At 38.8% G+C, this 17422-nt stretch overlaps 1 protein-coding gene across 1 annotated transcript; it reads right to left on the bottom strand.

Annotated features, from left to right (window-relative positions):
* Positions 1–5928: 5928 nt before the first annotated feature.
* LOC148048220 (thiol S-methyltransferase TMT1A-like) lies at positions 5929–12552 on the bottom strand. Its single transcript, XM_087707858.1, has 2 exons — positions 11967–12552; positions 5929–6327 (listed from the first exon to the last, which is right to left on the bottom strand). Exons 1-2 carry the CDS (start codon positions 12460–12462, stop codon positions 6044–6046), a joined length of 780 nt encoding a protein of 259 aa, XP_087563984.1. The 5' UTR covers positions 12463–12552; the 3' UTR covers positions 5929–6043.
* Between the last annotated feature and the right edge of the window lie 4870 nt (positions 12553–17422).

Genomic DNA, 17422 nt, shown 5'->3' with positions numbered 1-17422 from the left:
ATAAAAAATATCATCTAATAAACATTTTAGCAATAATTCTACAATTTGTTCTATTGGTCTATATCTGTTCCATTCCTAAACCTTGGTTAATGAATACCTCAGGAATTACCTAATACACATTTCATTTACTGCAGGCCATCTCCATTGCTAACTTTTGGCTGAGGTCTGCAAATTGTCTAATCCTTGTTACTTTTTATCAGTGTTCTAGCTAGCCACAGTTGCTACAAGCTTTACACATGCATATTTCTGTTGATAAGCATTCTTTGTTCTTGCAAGAGAGACAGACACCCCCCAATTACAGTCTTCCTGATTTACTTTCAAGTGTGTGCCATGACCTTGTTTTAGCAGTCTGCCCATCACTGTGTTCCTTTCAATAAACACAATACTTGCGTTCTGTGACTGTAATGTAACTAATATGGTGAACTCTGGAAAGAAGACTAGGATAGAAGTAAAATCATAATATGAAAGGGAGAATGAGATCTACAGACACATGTGCCACACATTCATACAAAGCAGGCCTGTTTCAAAGCAAATGTCAGTTCTCAGCAATACCACAACGGATGCACAAAAGTAAATTATATGCAGAAAAAGTTGTTGGCTATATTCCTCTGAGAAGGACAACTTACACAAGTCTCATGCAATTCTTCCCAATTGAAGTATTGTTTGATTCCCAATTGAAATATTGATGACAAAATATACACCACAACAAACGTTTGTTTGTTGACAGAGATCATCTCCACATGGGAGAAGTAGCTCGGAAGATTTTTTCTTTTCTGGCCACATATTACAAGTGTTCAAAGAGAGCAAGTGGACCATGAACTGCCTCCCTTGGCAGACTTATTAAAAACATAACACCTGGACTTCTTTTGCTGCTTCCAAGGTGGCCCCGTGGGCCAGAGCTAAGGACCCCATGGGCTGAATCCCGCCTGCGGACCTTGAATTTGACACCCCTGATTCCATTCACTATTTGAAATGTTTCATTTAAGAACAGAATACCATACAATTGTACACAAATCCAATTAGATGCTATGCACTTGCCTTGTGTTTGACTTACATTTTTCAGTTAACACCTGGAAAAGAGCCTGCTTGAGACAAGCGAGGTCTTCCCATTTACTCTTGCAGGTTATGAGATAACTGACAAAGTTTTTATTCAAATCCCCATGAGATAATTATTTCCCTCTTTTGCTGCAGCAGATGCCCCAAAACACCTGATTCTTAATCCTCATTAATGTGTAACCTTCCCTTGCTCATGCCTAAACTAAATGGCTGGGGGTGGGGAGATAGATTGTTGTTGTGGCCCAGCAGGAGCCTTTGGAGCTGCCACCAGACTCCAACAGCGAGGGGCCCTATGAGTCAGCTCTGGAGGATGCAGAGGACCCTGGACAGGGTTCAGACTCTGAGCAGGGCACAGAGAGGCTGGTTGGCCACCAGGAGGCGCCTGAGCCTTGGACCAGTGGGGAGGAGACAAGGGAGTGATCCGGACGCCAGCAGTGAGTTGTTCCTGGATGCCTGGCACCAAAGAGCTAATACGCATCAGGAACAGTTGCACAAATACAGGAGGTAATCACACTCAGCTGGTGGTCATTAGGCTCCTCTCCAGACTATAATAAGTGCACATGCCCCTCTTGCAGAAGTCAATGCAGGAACTAATGTTTGATGAACATCATTGTGAGCTTGGCAGTCTGGATTGCTGCCAAGGACCTGTCTCTCTGTTAATTAAATGCCATAACTTATATTTGGCTCGGAGTGTCTGTTGGTGTGGGACAAGGGGGATCAGAACAGGTTGTAGGGTGGGTTTTTTTAAAAAATTTTTTATTGTTTTAATTAAACAAAAACACACAAAAAAAGAATCCTTTTTCATTACATCTTGTAGAAAGCGTATCGACTGGTTGCAAATACATTTCGTGCATATCTTCCACAATCCTTACATATACTTCATTTAAACTGAATTGTACATTTTAGATCAAAAAAGAAAATTTATGTCACTGTACTACAATTTTCATTTAGTTACAATTATTTAAACATGTTTTTATCTAAGATCATTTGTATTTAATGACACAACCATCTACCGGCATTCAATTGCAATAGACCTCCAATAACATTACCCCTTTATGACATGTTCTAAAACAAATTCAATTAAGTAAAATATCTAAGCATTTCCCCGCTCCCCTTTAAAATAATCTTTAAACAAAGGTTTATTAATAGGATTTATGGATCTTTTCCCTTAGTCCCAAATTGGTTAATTACATGTTAAGAAAATAAACATTAAACATCTAAAACAATCTAAGAGATGTTAACATTTCTACTTAATAATCACCAAAAGTATACATTAGTATTTCCTTGTTTATATCACATCTCCTCTTTTCTGACTCAAATTATTTATATCTTCATAACAAGATCTAAACAAAAATTTGTAAGATTTGTACATCTTTTCACCAGATCCCAAATTACAATTTATGGCCTGGTTATTTATCATAATTACGGTTATCATTTCACTATTAGTATCATAGTAAATTATATGTTAACAAATAAACATTCCATGATAATCTAGAACAGTCTACAAAGTATTAAAATCTCTATTTATTAATCATCAATAATTAGCTAACTTTTTTTTTCATCAACTAGCATTATTCACCAGTGTCTTTCCAGTAACAAAATGGTCTTTTCTCACTCGCCAGCTGTTGTGTCAATTCTCTTTTCAGGACCTTTCCAGAGTTTAAGGCTTCTCTGTGCACTTTGTAGCTTAAAAGATCTCTCAGGTAGTTTCGTTGCCCTTGAGTTGTTATTAACGTAAGCTTAACTTTGGTTGTCAAACTTATTTCTGGATAGATTTGTCTTATTAGCTCCATCTTTTTTGCTCTTCCTTTTTCTCCTGTATCTTGGAGTTTGGACTGAAGCACCAAATTATCAAAGTCACTTTTCCAGCTTCCTTTCTTTCAGCCTTCACTCACATTTACTCCATTAATAAGTTCATCTGATGTCTTATCTGTTTTCTGTATTTTCATTCTCTTCTTTAATTTCTGGGGCTCCAACTCATCATCTTTTTCTGTGATACCCCACAGTCTGTCCATTTTCTTAACAAATCTCTCAAGTCCTTCTAAGATGTTTTGAATTCCAGCCAAAATATTTTGGATTATCAAGTTTTCTTCATCTGTGTATTGCTCCATTTTTCAAAGTGAAAAAAATATAAAGAAAAAGAAAAAGAAGAATTCGATCATTGCTGCCACTCTAGCCTGTCAAATTTTTTTAAAGAATATATCTATTTTTATTTTAAATCTTAAGCAGAAGTTCTTTTGTGTTTTTCAAAGTAGAAGGGTTCTTATCTTTTTCTTTCTTTTTCCTACCCTTGCCAAAATATTTTCAGAAGCACCAAAAGTACACTATTTTTGTCCTTGAGTCTTTATTAGGTTTTAAAAACAAGTTCCAAACCCTTCTGTTGCAAAGTCAGCATAGTCAAATAGGAATAAGGATATATTGTTTCAACCAGAAAAAAACTTCAGACTTAGGCTTCCAAGTGGCAGATTCAACTATTTTTAATACTTTTTTCTTAAGTATCTTTAATATCATTTTATAAAAAGTAAAAGGAGAAATTTATTAAAGTAAAAAAAAAATTAGTTTAAGCCAAAAAGATTAAAGTAGTAAAAAGAATAGAGAAAAAAAGATCAGTCCATTCACCTCAAGGGGAAAAACAGGAAACGTTGCAATCACTTCAATCCACAAAGCATAGTTACAAGCAAAGGCAAAAAACTTTCAAAGGCAGTCCAATAGAGATTAAATTCGCCGCTTTGTTCTTACTTAGAGGACTAATTTAGCTTTAAAAAAAGTTTCTTAGGGCAATCTTCTAAAAGTAAAAAAAAAAAAAAAAAAAAGAACCTCACCAGATGGAACACTTTCACTTCTTCTCTCTTTCCAGAGCCGTCTCTGACTGTGTCAGCTGGGGGCTGCCTGTTTGCCGCCGGTTAGAAGCACTTCCCTTGGGTCGATCAGGGACTATGCGGTGTACCTGCGACCAGGATTTTAAAAGCTGCCCAAGAACCACCCATTTATGAGTGAAATTCCAAAGAATGCCTGTGGCACTTGGGCTCACTCTGGCAATGAAGGAAGTGCGCCTGGTGCTGTAAGTTAATGGGAACAATTTAAATAAATCTGATGCTGATTGTTTTAGCCCTGGTATGTTTTAACATCCTTCTTTAGTATCCATCTTGCAAATTAGCCAGCAACACAAGAATTTCAGGAACCAACAATCCAATATTCATTCATTTATATAGGACATGCAGTGGTGAGATTCATTTTTTTTTTTACTACTGGTTCTCTGGGCGTAGCAAGGCTTGGTGAGCGTAGCTTGGTAAGTGTGGCAAGAGAAAGATACTGCAAAATCGTCCATTCCCTCCCAATCAGCTGGGACTCGGGAGGCAGAGAATAGATGGGGGCGGGGAGAGTCAGAGGTGGTATCTACCAATTCTTCGAACTAATCAAAATTTCCACTACTGGTTCTGAATTGATGAGAACCTGCTGAATACCACCTCTTGTAGTATGCAACCTACGATCATAATGGAGCCTATGCATCCAGACCATAAGTCCTGACAATGATAAAATGGTTTTACAACTTTTTTTGGTTGTATCTTTTTTTGGGTTATTAAGCAATTGCCATGGTCATTAAAACAAACCAATAGTTCATCTGAAAACTGCTTGCTTTTGTTAAAACTGTTCTAAAATGAAGTCACTTGACCTCAGGACACTACCCACAGCCAGATATGGGTTCCGAGCCGAACTCCCAAAGTTTGGTCATTTCCCCATGGATGGGATGGGCCTGTCCTAACTTCTAATCTAGGTCATAAGTAGCCCTTAGGTGGATCCATGGTAACTTTGAGCGGTTGTTAAATAACCACTAATCAATCAAGGATTACCTGGATAGTGCTCCTGTATGAAAATAATAGTTCATTTTTCTAATGGTAGGACTAATAGTATTATAATAACTCACATAATTAGCATGGCTAAGAGTTCCAAAGGCTTATTTTTTGATCTGCCAGAAAGGCTTAATCCTAGAAAATGGGACACCGAAGAACAAGGACGAAATGCAGCTGTGTTGCCAATACAGAGGAATTGTGGTCATGTGACTGTGATGTGTGGCCACAGCAACTGACATGGTGGACTGAGTGATCCCACAGCAAAATGGTGGTGGGCTTTTTTCACGCCCACATGGTCTTTTGCTAGTAGGATTGTTTTTCTTTTATATTTTATATAAAATTATTTTATATTAATATTTTATATTATTTTTACCATTTCTATGTCCTCCCTCCAAACCTAATCCAAAGTACCCATTTAGGTCAGAGGTGATGACCAAATCAGGGATGTTTGACCTGGGGGGGGGGCATGGCCAGATCAACGTCACTCACGGCGAGGTTGCTTTGCCAGCAAAAACGGGCTTCCAATCTCCATTTTTGGCTGCAATGGCCTCCCGCAACCCTCTGCCAGCAAAAACAGAGCCCGAGGAGGCCGTGCACAGCTCTCCCAAGCTCCATTTTTGTTGGAAAAGGTACCAGAGGCCAGTCCTTCTCTGTTTCCAGGTTGGCCCCATGAGACAGATCTAAGGAGTCTGCAGGCCTGATCAGGTCCCCGGACTTTAAATTTGAGACCCCTGATTTAGGATTAGTATTGCTTGAACTTTTAAGAGCCTTTCACCAAGAGCCAAGGTGGCGCAGTGGTTAAATGCAGCACTGCAGGCTACTGCTAGATCAGCAGGTCAGCGGTTCAAATCCCACCGGCTCAGGGTTGACTCAGCCTTCCATCCTTCCGAGGTGGGTAAAATGAGGACCCAGATTGTTGGGGGCAATATGCTGACTCTCTGTAAACCGCTTAGAGAGGCCTGAAAGGCCTATGAAGCGGTATATAAGTCTACTGCTATTGCTATTGCTATTGCTATTTCACCACTCCAAATTGTATAGAATAGAGGAACCCTTTTCTTATTGCAGTGTATGCATTGTCACTCTTAATTCCTTAAAGTCAAAAATCTGATTTTCAGAGAAAGATGCTTTCCCTTAAATTACTTCACAGCATATCCATAAATATGGGGACGAACTATACTGAGGAACAATGGGCATATGATGTGTTCTAAGTTCAGTTTAGAAAACCCCGCATTTTCCAAATCTTTCCAGGTCTCTTTTAACAAGGAACATCCATCTCCTATGTATCTCCAAGTAGGGTCACAGACTTGTTGCCAGAAGTAGGTCCGGGTTGATCTGCCAGCTGCTACGTGTTCCATGAAATAGAATGCACCACCCTGGAAAAAGTAAAATGATACAATAAAGAATAATATAAAACAGAATGCTTTGAAATTCACACTGTAATCAAGATTGTATGTTTGTTAAATGCAATGAATATGATTGATAATATTTTATTCATATCAAAAGGTATGATAATTAAGATGATCGGTATAAAAATAATATATTGAAATATTGAACAACTAAACAATGAAAGATTAAAATTTAATATAAAGATGTCTATTCCTACTAGTATTATATAAACTAGTTAAATGAAACAAATATGATTAATACTAATTTTCTTGTATGAAATATATGATACTCAGGTACCACACTGTTCAAACACTGATATGTAAAACATAAAAAATAAAAAACTTGAGGGAAAAAAGATAAACCCAAAACTATGAATTGAAACATGGAATCTGAGAAGCCTATATGAATCTGGGAAAACACACAACAGTATCAAAGAAATATCGAAATACAATATCTCTATATTTGGAGTGAGTGAAATGTGCTGGCCTGAAAATGTAATGTGTAGAATAGGAGATTATACTATCTACTGCTATGGTGAAAATTGTGAACATCATCTAAATGGAGTAGCTATCATTGTAAACAATCTTGTAAATAAATGCATCAAGTCCTTTATTGCTGTATCTGATAGTGTGATGACAATCCAAATAAATAGTACTCAGGAAATATGAATGTTATACAAGTTTATGCTCCCACGGCTGACAGTGATGAAGAGGATTTAGAGAAGTTCTATGAAGGTATAAGCAGTGTACTGAAAACCCTAAAAAGTAACACAATACTCATGGGAGACTTCAGTGCAAAAGTGGGAGAAGGAAGTGATACTCCTGTAGTTGGAAACTTTGGCTTAGGAATCAGAAATGGTAGAGATGACAAATTTGTAGAGTTCTGCAAGGAACATAGGTAATGTGTGATGAATAATTTTTTCAAGTTACAAAAAAGATGCCTCTACACTTGGACATTACCAGCAGATACACAAAATAATAAAGTAAAGAACCAAATCCACTATTTTACAATAAACAAAAGATTTAAAAACTCAGTAAAATCAGTGGTGCAGATGTAATCTACTACTTGCTGAAATCCGGCTCAAACTAAAAAAGGATGAAAAAGTGAATCCTCCTAAACCAAGATTTGACAGTGACTTCATCATTAAACATGGAGATAAGATAAAAAAAGAACTAGAAATTCATTTAAGAGAAACCAACAATCTAAATAATGAAGATGTAGAAGTGAACTGGAATACATTTAAAATGCAATAATAGAGGTAACAAACTCAAAACAGAGAGAGGGGTATCACAAGAAACAACAGTGGATGACGGATGAAATTCTTCATATCATGGATGAAAAAGCTCTTATAAAAATAAAAACAAAGAAAAATACAATGAATTGCAGAAAACAATTAGAAGAAAAATTAGACTGGCCAAAGAAAAGTGCCTTGCAAAGAGATGCAAAGAAGTAGAAGAGACGGAACAGAAGTATGATAATTTCAACTTACAAAAAAAAAGTGAAAAAAGCAGGAAGCTCTACAAAAAGAAAACCAACAACTTAGTTAACAATGGGAAAATTATCATGGATGAGGATGAAAAACTAAAAAGATGGAAGGAATACATTGAAGAACACATTGAGGACCCTAGGGATGATATTGATATGGAAAGAATAACAAGTGGACCAAACATCACTACAGAGGAGGTTGAGCATGCAATAAAAATAACAAAAACAAGAAAAGCCACAGGACCTGACGATATCCCAGCAGAAAATTTAAAATTGCTGGAAGACAATCTGAAGAAATTTTTACTGCAGCTCTTCAATTGAATATATGAAATAGGAAAGATACCAAATGATTGTCAAGTTTTGTGACCCCCCCCCCAAATAAATGCAAAGCAGAGTACTGAATACAGAACTACTAATAACTACTGTGCATCAAATTTCAATGAAGCACTAGAAAACATTGATGTTGGCCTAAAAGTAAACAGTGTTCGGATCAACAATTAAAGATATGCTGATGATACAGTTCTGGTTGCCAGTAAGCATGAAGACCTTCAGGTCCTCATCAACAGAATCATAGAAATATCTGAAAAATACGGTTTGAAGCTTAACACCTGAAAATCCAAGATCATGGTCATCAGCAAACAACCCATTAATTTACCACGGATCAATTCAGAAGGAATAGCAGTAGAAAAAGTTGAAAGGATCACATACCTCTGTTCTAATTTAGCCAGGACATGACCACTGAAGTAAAGACAAGGATAGAGAAAGCTCGAACAGCATTCTTCAAAATGAAACAGGTCTTCTGCATGACATAAGCCTAAGATTCGAAATCAGGCTTGTCAGATGTTACATCTTTTCAATCCTACTCTATGGAGTCGAGAGTTAATCTCTGACAGAAAGCCACTTGAAGAGACTAGAAGCATTTGAAATATACAAAATCAGAAATGTGATGATCAGGGGTCTGGGAAAACCAAGAGAAATCATCAAAACCATTAAAAAGTGAGTTAGAATATTGCAGATATGTGATGTGACACCTGGAAAAATATGGCATACTTCACTTAATCCTCTAGGGAAAGATGAAGGCAAATGAAGTCCAGGGAGAAGAAGAACATCATGGCTTCAAAATCTAAGGGACTAGTTTGGATAAAACTCAGCAGTACTTTTCCGTGCAACTGTTGATAAAAATAGGATTGCCAAAATGATCGCCAACATCCGATTACAGATATGGCACAAGAAGAAGGAAACATGACGCAATAATAAAGTATACAGACAAAATGAAGCTGGACTGCAATTTAGCCATTAATGATTTACAGGAGATTCAAGTTCTAGAAAAACTGCAGAATTGGCTTTTTTTATTTAAGGATGGTGACTAAGTAGCTAAACCAGTTCAACATATTTCCGCATATGAAACTCAAAATGTGAATAATTTATTTTTATTTTTTATTTATATCCTCCATTATTTTAATAAATAAGTCAAGGTGGAGAACACATCCAAACACACTTTTCTCCTCCTATGTTGTCCACAACCCTGTAAGGTCAGTTGACCAAGGAGAGTGACTGACCCAAAGTCACCCAACTCTTTCATGGCTAAGACAGGACTAGAATTCAATACAGCAAGATACACGAAGAAAGCCAATTTATCTATTGCTAAATGAATAAAGAGATAAACTCAACCATAAAGTCAAACAAGTCCTATTAAAGGAGAAATAAGCTGTAATGTGTCTAACAACTTATATTTGAATTGCCCTCCCCTAACTCATATGTTCTCTCAATTCTTTCCCCTATAAAATGCTACTTTCTTATCATGAATATTCAGTTAGGCTGCATTCACTCTAGATACCTTTATTATGAGAAAAGACAAATTCTCCTTTCTAATAACTTCTTATATACAGATTCACAATTTTAATTGTTCACCTGTTTTCCTTTTCTTCTATCCTAAAAAGTATCAAATGTTAGAGCTTCTCTTTTTAAGTTCATTTTATTTGCCTTTCACCGCATCTTCCTAAGTTTTCTGTATATTATCATTTTGAGATGCAATCACCAAAATTTCAAAAGAATGACAGAGAGAATAAAATAAGCCTTATATCTTGAAAAGCGGAAATGGTGGAAGGATGATGTTTTTAACTTGTTTAATTGGTTTGCCTTTATCTAAGTTTAGAATTTATATTAAAATTCAAAAGGGTTCACAAAATTATAAGCATCACTGTGTATTTATTAATTTTTTATGCTATCCATCTCCCTTACAAGGTGATTTAGGTGGCTTACAAGTTATAAAACAAGTAAAAATAATTAAAATATTAAAGTTACACAGATTGAAATATTATTCAAAACTGTACTAAAACCAAAACTAAGAGAGCTAAAAGATGAATGGGATGGGGATGAGGTCTTATCCCATCAGCCACGTCCAGCAGCAAGCAGGTGTATGGTGTTATTTTTCCTTTTTCTTTTTTAGTGGAGATTTTGGAGCTAAGTTAATAGAAGTATTAGCTCTAGCTTTATTGTAATGTTAAATTAACAAAACCTTGCATGTCTGAAAGCACATATTTCCAGTCTAAGAAACTAGGGAGGTTTGCCATGTCCCCATTGCTTCTGGGGACTCATCTGCTTCTTGTCTAAACATTGTCTGATTATGTTAATGCATAGGTTCTTCTGTCTGTCTCCAAGGTTATTTTAATATTCCATTACATAAAATTAGAGCTTGCTTAGGATCAGTTGCGCTTATATAGTAATATGCCTGAATCGTGACTGATTCATACAAAAGAAACTTGGCATTGAATCTTTTCCTATGGAAAAAAAAACCCAGTGCATTGGAACATTGTGAGGGTTGTGATTCATTCCTAAACTTGTTCCCAGTATTCTTGCTATGCTTGATCATCTCTTATCACTATTTGTCTTTGCTTTTTTATTTTCAGTTCCTTGGCTTGATTTTGGATGACTCTTGACTGTTTGCCCTAGTCTCTTCATTCTTTGAGCAGATCATGAGACATCTTATTTTATATCTTCTTCAGATGATCCTGATAGTCAGGATGCATTAAAATGAAGCTGAGAATATGCAATAAATGAAACAATAAAGTTCAATAAACAATGTGTTTCTTTGAAGGAAAACTAGCTAGTTGGACAAATACCCTGTTAAGAATATCTGAATTTTAGTCATATTCCAGCTGCTAGGAACCAACCCACAATTCCTATTTGGAAGATAATGCTGGCTTTGCTGGATTATTATTTGATTACAGAGTACAACATAGAATAACTATTCAACCCATGGAAATGACTGCTAATTTTCTCTGTACAGCAAATATGTAAGGCCTGGATACTTCATTTTGCAAACTGCATTATCTATCTATCCTATCTATCTATCTAATCTATCCGTCCATTCTCCATCCTCCATCCATCCATCTATCTAGCATCCCAAAGCATTGCATTCTATCCCCAGCCTGTGTTTGTGCTTCTTATCACCAGAAGAACAGAGATGTCATGTTGTACAGAGGCTTCTGTAGGATAAGAGACTAGCCAAACTCACCCCAAAGTAGGGCTGTGCCACAGCAGACCTAACCAAATGGGCACAGCCTTTGCTGGGACAGCATAATTCTCCCACCCCACCCCACCCCATCCCCACACAAACCAATGTTTTCCTTCTGCAACCCTCCTTGTCCTCCTGCTATAGTGTCAGTTTGATCTACTCTGGTTCCTACTCCAGTCTCCTCCAAATCAAAATTGCTCCCTGGTGATTTCATGCAGACTTCCACCTGAGGAGAGCATTTTTGGAAACCACTCCAAAGTGGTTTGTCATTGCACAAATATGGTATGTTGTTTTAACTTTTCAATCTAGCTTCACCCTAATGTTTTCTGGAGAGGTTTCACTTAAGCACCAACCAGGCTCCTATCTCAGGCCTGAAGCTTGCTGCCATTTACTCACATTAAAGCTATTGTACAGTCTGAAAATGATTGCAAGGTAGGCAGGAAAGGTGAGGTTGCCTTAAGAAGGGATCCGTTTAGGTTAAGCCCGAAAATCAGCAGCATGAAGAGCAGCAGAGGGAGTGCTGTTTTGGTGGGAGCTAAAGCCCTTGCTCTCAGGCACACCTGCCTAGTGTGCATGCACACCTACATAGTGCCCATTATTTTCAAAGCATGCACACCGGCCATTCAGTGTGTGGACAGACCAGAGTTAACTTTCCCTCTTCGCCCTTTGACTTACGGGTCTGAGCACTCGCAGGACCTCCTTCAAGGCAGCCTGGGTGCTCTTCACAGAGCAAAACACGAGCGTGCAAACCACCACGTCCACAGAGTTGTCCGACACCGAAGTCATGTTCTCGGCGGAGGCGACCACAAAATTATCGAACTGGAGGTGCGTGTTCTCAGCCATGCTCTCCAGGAGGAATTTTTGAAAGTTGGGGTTGTAGTCCACGCAGGTCACGCGAGTGTTGGGAGGATAAAACTGAAAATTGGCGCCGGTGCCCACGCCAATCTCTAGCAGGTGGAGCTTTCCCGAGGCATCGGCAAAATCCCGCATGTTCTGGAACAGCTTCTCCTTTTCCTTGTGCAGTTTTTTATTGTAGCTTTTAGTCAACTTCTTCATGAAAAATGGGAAAGTTTTTTTGCAAATAGGATCCCATAAGCCAAAATAGGCAAGCACATAGATGGGCAAGGCGAGGATTTTCAGGCATTGTTGAAAGATGAGAACCAGCATCGTCGCCCGGACTAGGGGGAAAAAAACACCTTTCCTGCTTCATTCCCTCACTGATTTGCTTTAAATACTCCCTGCTACTCCCTCTTCCTTTAATGTCCTTTCGTAAGCAAAGCGTCTACATCCGGTCTTCTGTTCGGATCTGTTCCAGTTCTTTCTTAAAGCGACAGCGACTCTTTCTGACACTTAAAAATCTTTCAATCTTTTAGCTATGCAATTTGGAATGAACACCCTTTGAATGGTGTGGGAGTAGGAATGGATTTCCAGAGGAAGATTGAAGACTACAGGAACCAGCAGCAATACTCAAGTATGAGGACACAGATAAACCTCCAAGTGCTTCAATGACCCTCGGATGCAAATGACCAGCTGTCTGCGAGGAGTATAAATCCTTCCATTCCCCACTATCTGTCAGAGCTAAAGAAGCTTCTTGGATGTGAAGCAACTTCAAAGAAAAAACAAGAAAGTCCAGTTGCCACCTGAAAAAGCATCTTTGGGACTACCAGTCACTTGTTGAAAAAAAAAAAAGACCCAGTGGGTATTAATTTACAACATTTGAATTTGATTTAAAATGCAAATTGTTCCCATGGTGGAAGGGACCTTGGAGGTCTTCTAGTCCAACCTCCAATTTTAAACTGGCCCAGGTAATGAATTGCCTCCCAATTGTCTACAGTGTTGGCAGGGTTTAAATCAATCCACAAAATATATTTTTCATATCTTTCTTTAATATATCTCTTTCTGATGAAGTGTCAGGGATTATGCTTGAAATTGAAAAAAATGAAATTTGGTTTTAGGTTTTGATGGTAAGAATAATTTTGTTGTTCTTGAAACAGCTTCAAATGTTTAGAAATGTAAAGGAAAAAGTTGAGGTCATCATTTATTTTGGTAGTTTACTGCTTTGAAAAAAGTCAGAAGTCACTTTTTTTCTATCTCTGCAGACCTATTTCCCTTAGCTTTCTAACTTTTGTTTCTTTTTTGTACTTTTAAATAATAAACTTTAATAGCATAAAATTCATATGAAATAGAAAGAAATTAGGTCTCTTTAACATCGATAGTTCTTATTGCAGATTTTTTTGAGAAACAACTGAGAGCGGAAATGTTTGAGAATTAAGGAAGCTGGAGTTGTGCCCAAAAATAAAATGACAATATTTTCTTAGAAAAAAAATAAAGGACAAATCTAAAAAATTGACAAATGAGAAACACATTCAGATCTTTGTGTCTCTGTGTGTGTGTGTGTTGTGTGCATTGAAAACTTAGCTTTACAAAAGAAAATTCTAGAGCAAAAATAATAATAATTAAATGTAAAAGACAGCTCTATGAAATAAGGGTTGTCCTTTATAATATAGGCTATATGGTCCCGGTAAAAGTAATTTTGAAAATATGTATCCTACTTGGGGATAGAGAAACTGGGGAAAGGAGTGTGGGAAGTTATCATCCAGCCCTCTCCCAGAAAAATGAAATATCCTAGGAAATATTGAAAAGGCGGAATATTTCTCTGGATGTGAAAAGAAACATGTTTTAAAAGACAGAATAGTTGCCTCTAGCTTTCGGCCCATCCCAGATAATGGGCCATTAAGAAGGCCAGGCTAGCCCACTTTACATAATAAAGACTTCTCTGCTGCAGCTGTAGGGGGAAGGGATATTACTCAACTCTCCACGTGGCATCTGAGAACTCATCACAGCCTAGAGAGTAGCCCCCTGCATGGCACCATGGGAGTCTGACAACCAATCAGAATACATTTCTTACACAGGAACAGGAAACAGGGAGGTGGTACTAAACAGGGTATAAAAAGCCTAGCAAGCCCCTTCCTCAGCCTTCTCCTTCTCTCTTCTTCATCAACATTGAAACATATGATCACCTTTTCTGGTCAGGGCTCAAGCCAGGGGTGGGTTTCTCGCCCCGTTCCAACCGGATTGGTTGGAACGAGGCCGGCGGCGTCCTCACGCACGCACGCGGCGTCCTCGCGCACGCACACAGCGCGCGCATGCGTATTAGCGTCTGCGTGATGCTCCAGCTGCTCCTGGAGGATCGCACAGGCGTTCTGCGCATGCGTGGAAAGCGCGAAATTAAAAAAAACCGGGTAAGGAGCGGGCGTGGGTGTGCGGGCGCGCGCGGGCGCGGGGGGGGGCTTCGCCGTTCCCGGAAGTTACTTACTTCCGGGTTCGGCGACCAACCGGATCGCAGGGACCGGTGCGAACCGGTTGAAACCCAGCCCTGGCTCAAGCCATGTGGCCCTGTCCAACAATAAACCATCTTTCCAAGCAGCCTCCATGTCTCCAGTGTCTTCTTCCCCACTTGGAGCTGAACCCAGGAGGACATTTCTTTCAACAGGAGGTGCGGTGGTACAGAGAAGAGTTTCAGAAAAGATTTTAAAAAAGAAATTGGATTTATTCATGTATCTAGGCATTCCATTAATTATTTTGTTGTGAAAATTTGTTGTCTAGACCAATTTAAGAAAAATAAGTGGCAAAGTGGAATCGGAGAAGCTGTTTAATAAAGCCAGAGAGGTACTGTAGGTTCAGAACAGAACAAAATAACAGAATTGGAAGGGACCTTGGAGGTCCTCCAGTCCAATCCCTGCTCAAGCAGGTAACCCTATAGTATAGGGCCTATACCATTTCAGACAGATGGTTGTCCAATCTCTTTTTAAAAGATTTAAAATCTCTGTTGCAGCTCCCCTAACTTCTGGAGGCAAATCATTCCACTAATTAATTCTTCTCACTCTCAGGGAATTTCTCCTTAGTTCAATTTACTTCTCTCCTTGATTAGTTTCCATCTATTACTTGTCCTGCCCTCAGGTGTTTTGGAAAATAGGTTGACTCCGTCTTCTTTGTGGCAGCCCCTTAGACATTGGTTTCCTTAGTAGGTCCACCTCCTTCAGATGCTCTTCATAAATGCATGGCATAACATAGGAGAACAAACACATCAGGATTCAGCAGTCCATCTGCATTCAAAAGACAAAAGCCACACTTTTGAAGGCAGCAAAGTCCACATTTTGGTTTGAAAGAGGGGTCAAAGAGGCTATCAGTGTCAAAATTGAACAGCCCACTCTCAATAGAGATGGAGGAATACTACATCATTTATCTCCAATCTACCACACAGTCCTCTCAACAGTTCCAAGAAGGCTCCACACCCATTTGCACCACTCAGGTGACCCTGAGGACACAGGTAAACCTCCATGTGACCTTAATGACCTGCTAAAAGAATGCAAATGACCAGCTGTCTACAAGGAGTATAAATCCTTCCATTCCCCACCATCCAATCAGAGCTGAAGACGTTTCTTGGATGAGAAGTGAAACATTTAAAAAACAACAACAACCAGACAGTCCAGTTGCCTCTTGAAAAAGCACCTTTGGGAGAGACTGTCAAAGTGTTCTTCAACCAGTCTCCATATAATCTATGCCAAGGGATGTTGGGTGGATAAAATAGGATGGAAGGCAACCCATTGACCCATAGACAACCTGACACTCTAGGCAGGAAGCCATTGCTTTTCCATTCCTGACAGAGAGCCTTTCAGTCATTTCAACAAAGCAGAATCCTCCATATCCCTAGACACTTTCTGTCATTACTGAACAGCTTTCTACCATTAGGATGTTTTCCTAATGTCAACCCAAAATCTACTTCCTCATAAATTGAACCGATTCTTTCTAGTAGTTTCTGTTCCTTCTGGGACAATTCTCAACCTTTCTGTCCCACTATGTGGCAATCCTTTAAAGACCAGGGGACAGTATCGATATCACTCTATTTTAGGACAACAATGACATAGTTGTATTTGTTTACCTATATTTTCCAAATAGCTGGTTTTGACTAGTTTACAGATAATAGCTTCCAAAACTACTTAAAACTGGATATTATTTTCCTGGATTAAATTTTGACCACAAACACATATATATGTCTATGTATATATATGCTAGAGCAGTGGTGAAATCTATTTTTTTTGCCACCGCTTCTGTGGGCGTGGCTTGATGGAGGGGTCATTTGACTGGAGTGGGCGTGGTGAACTTTTTTTACACTTTTTAAAGCATTTTTTTCCTGCCTATTTACCCAAACAGGCAGGAAAAAAATGCTTTAAAAGGTGAAAAAAAGCTTCCAACAATTGTGCAGATCAGCTGTGAACCGCACGGTCATTGGTAGCTTCCCCTCCCCTTGGCACTGAGCATCTGGAGCATTGCGGAGACTTGTGGAAGCATCACAGGCAGGTATGATGCAGGTGCGTGCCGCGTGCATGTGTGCGTGTGCTGCGCGTGTCGATGTGGTTGACGCTGGGGCTGTTCCAACCATACCGGTTAGAATGGAATCTGGAACCCACCACTGATGTCAAGTGAACATAAATAATGCTGCTTCCTTCTAGTTTCCCCATAACAACAACCCTGTGAAGAGAGTTGGACTGAGAAAGACTGGCCCAATGTCACCCAGCTGGCTTTAAAGACTAAAGTGGGACTAGAACTCAACATCTCCTGGCTTCTAGGCCAGCACCTTAGACAAGCATGGTAGATTGTAGCCTAAAATGTTTAATAAAGAGGTGATCATCCTGAAGTGGATTTAATCAGCAGTATTTTATTTTGACTGCTGCTGCTATTGCTGTTGCTATATATGTATATTCTAGTATATTAATGGATAAGCTTGGAAATTACTACCAGATAAAAAGGCAGCTGGGTTTTTATAATCACAGTCTGGTATTCTTGTCATCAGGCCATCTTATTATAAACATTTGCCCCCAAACACCTGATTCTTAATCCTCATTAATGTGTAACCTTCCCTTGCTGATGCCTAAACTAAATGGCTCAGGGAGGGAGGGAGGTTGCAGGGTTTTAAAAGCTGCCCAAGAGCCACCTGTTTATGAGTGGAATTCCAAATTCCAAAGATTGCCTGTGGCACTTGGGCTCACTCTGGCAATGAGGGAAGTGCGCCTGGTGCTGTAAGTTAATGGGAACAATTTAAATAAATCTGATGCTGATTGTTTTA

This window comes from Thamnophis sirtalis, unplaced genomic scaffold, assembly GCF_051295495.1.
Source record: "Thamnophis sirtalis isolate CommonGarterSnake01/CBP01778 unplaced genomic scaffold, rThaSir2_p1.2 scaffold_3, whole genome shotgun sequence".
NCBI classification, from domain to species: Eukaryota; Metazoa; Chordata; class Lepidosauria; order Squamata; family Natricidae; genus Thamnophis; species Thamnophis sirtalis.
This window is presented reverse-complemented; position numbering and strand designations above follow the sequence as displayed.

Bases quoted from the DNA above. Each gene is read 5' to 3' on its own strand.
- LOC148048220 (XM_087707858.1), bottom strand. From the start codon at position 12,462: ATGCTGGTTCTCATCTTTCAACAATGCCTGAAAATCCTCGCCTTGCCC. The intron at 6,328-11,966 runs GTCAAAGGGCGA...TGAATTTCAAAG, and splicing joins GCGAGTGCTCAGACCCGTAA to CATTCTGTTTTATATTATTC.